General features: G+C 42.8%; 1 protein-coding gene across 1 annotated transcript in view; it reads right to left on the bottom strand.

The window, feature by feature from the left end:
• trmt13 (tRNA methyltransferase 13 homolog) overlaps positions 1 to 737 on the bottom strand; it is a 9,361-nt gene extending 8,624 nt beyond the window's left edge. The window contains exons 1-2 of the mRNA XM_080055015.1: positions 623 to 737; positions 170 to 219 (exon numbers count right to left, since the gene is read on the bottom strand). Coding sequence (XP_079911141.1) covers positions 170 to 219; positions 623 to 727 — 155 coding nt within the window. The 5' untranslated portion in view covers positions 728 to 737. The remainder of the gene's footprint in view (positions 1 to 169; positions 220 to 622) is intronic.
• Between the last annotated feature and the right edge of the window lie 1,507 nt (positions 738 to 2,244).

Genomic DNA, 2,244 nt, shown 5'->3' with positions numbered 1-2,244 from the left:
GTCTGTTACCTTAGGTGATTTTGTATTTCATCAATAGAGATACTGTGGTGTAGACAAACATGGCTTTAAAGCATCTGTATTGTAAGGCCGCCGTCCGGGGGGCCTACGAAACCTCTCAGCCCCGGGGCCTAGTGGCAGGTAAAGGCAGCCCTGGTTATCAGTGACTCACTGTTTGGGGTCCAGAGGACAGACGATCCTCCTGATGCTTCCTGAAGAATCCTGGAGACAAGAACATAACTTTATTATAATTAATAAATTATTTGTTTTTTGTTATAAAGATCCCAGATATTCCCCCCCCCCCTCTCTCTCTCTCTCTCTCTCTCTCTCTCTCTCTGTCTCTCTCTCTCCCTCTTCCTCTTTCTTTCTCTCTCTCTCTTTCTCTCTCTCTCTCTCTCTATATCTCTCTCTCCCCCTCTCTCTCTCTCCATCCAATCACATGCCTCCGCCTCAGTGACGTATTAAGGGGGAGGAGTCTTTGTCACTGAGCTGAGGAACTAATAAAGTTTATTTAAGTTTGAACAACGTGTGACACATAAACACACACACACACACACACACACACGCGCGCGCAGTTCGGGTTAATTAATGAGATCAGCTGTTTGTCCGGTAGCCGTTGACTCACCGTGGTCGCGTGCTCTCCGCAGAGCGTTTTCCCGCGCGCGGGAATCATCTTACAGAATCTTTTCTTTTTCTCCACAAAGAAGCTGCAGCGTCCGGGCGCCGCCATGTTGGATCTGCTGCTGCGTTCAGGGCCGCGCCACACTGTAGGAAAACACCAATAGCTCATGAAGTATGAATATCACATTTAGAAATCAGAATATTAAACACACACACACACACACACACACACACACACACACACACACACACACACAGAGCTGTTGCCAGATCTCGCGAGAGTACCAAGCAGCCAGCCTTATAAACTCAAGCCCATGAGAAACGAGATTTATTCTGTATTTCAACCATTCAGAAAATACTGACACTTGTCCCATTTCTCTTTTGATGTTCTAATATAAAATAACAAAACATTAGGTTCGTATCATATTCACACAGCAGACGTTTACCTTGAAACATTAGGCAATAACTCAGAATCAAACTCAAAACATCCTAAGGAAAGCTCACCAATAATATAACCGCAGGAAAAATAACTAAAACAGGCCAACACACATAAAATTAAAGGAATACTTCACCCATACTGAACCAGCGTTCTATCATTATAAAATCACTATTATAATATAATGAATGAGGTTTTTCTTCCCTCAGTCTTCCCTCAGTCTTCCCTTGGCCCAGCTGTCCTGTTGATCCTAACCCTTACTATGATGTCACACATGGTAAAATGTAGGGTTAGACAAGTGAGACCATAAAACACTCTTTCTGCCTTTTCTCAGGCTAAGATGATCCGATTTAATTTTTTTTTGCACATTTATACTTCATAGGATCTCAGAGTTCAATACACCTTCATATTCCAACCGGTGAAGTAGGCCTTTAAATGAATAATAATAAAATACATATAAAATAATATGAAAAAAACTCTTACTGTCCCACACATAGTGAAACAGCGAACACATCAGTTTGAATTTAAACTGAACTGGAGACAGACAGAAGTTTCCTAACTGGCCCTAACCCTCCTCCTACCTCTCTCCCTCCCTCTCTCTCCCTCCCTCTCTCCTCCTCCCTCTCTCCCTCTCTCCTCCTCCCTCTCTCCCTCCCTCTCTCTCCCTCCCTCTCTCTCCCTCCCTCTCTCCTCCTCCCTCTCTCCCTCTCTCCTCCTCCTCTCTCCCTCTCTCTCTCCTCCTCCCTCTCCCTCTCTCCCTCTCCCTCTCTCCCTCTCTCTCTCTGGCCCTAACCCTCCTCCTACCTCTCTGCATCAACACTGTTTAAAACACAAAAACATTTAACAAGTCTAAACATACAAAATAATAAAAATGATCAGAAAGTAGCATCATTATAGCCTTAACCAACCCTATGACGGGCTATCGGTTCACATCCAGGCTTCCAAAGCATTGGCATGATAGCTTGCACCTATTTTAGTACAGTGTTTTATTGAGTAATGTATTTTAATGTGTTTATGTGTGTGTGTGTGTGTGTGTGTGTGTTGGATGTGAGTGGACCATCTGAGTCCTTAATAAAGATTATTATTATTTAATAAAACAAATACAGTCAATAACACGTTTGAACCTGCAGTGTGTACAACCTTCGGGGAATTTTTCTTTTTTTTTTTTTTTTTTTTTAACCTTTATTTCT

The sequence above is a fragment of the Ammodytes marinus genome, assembly GCF_949987685.1.
Source record: "Ammodytes marinus genome assembly, contig: scaffold_107, whole genome shotgun sequence".
Taxonomy (NCBI): Eukaryota; Metazoa; Chordata; class Actinopteri; order Uranoscopiformes; family Ammodytidae; genus Ammodytes; species Ammodytes marinus.
The sequence above is the reverse complement of the archived record's forward strand: the minus strand, read 5'-3'. Positions and strand labels throughout refer to the sequence as shown.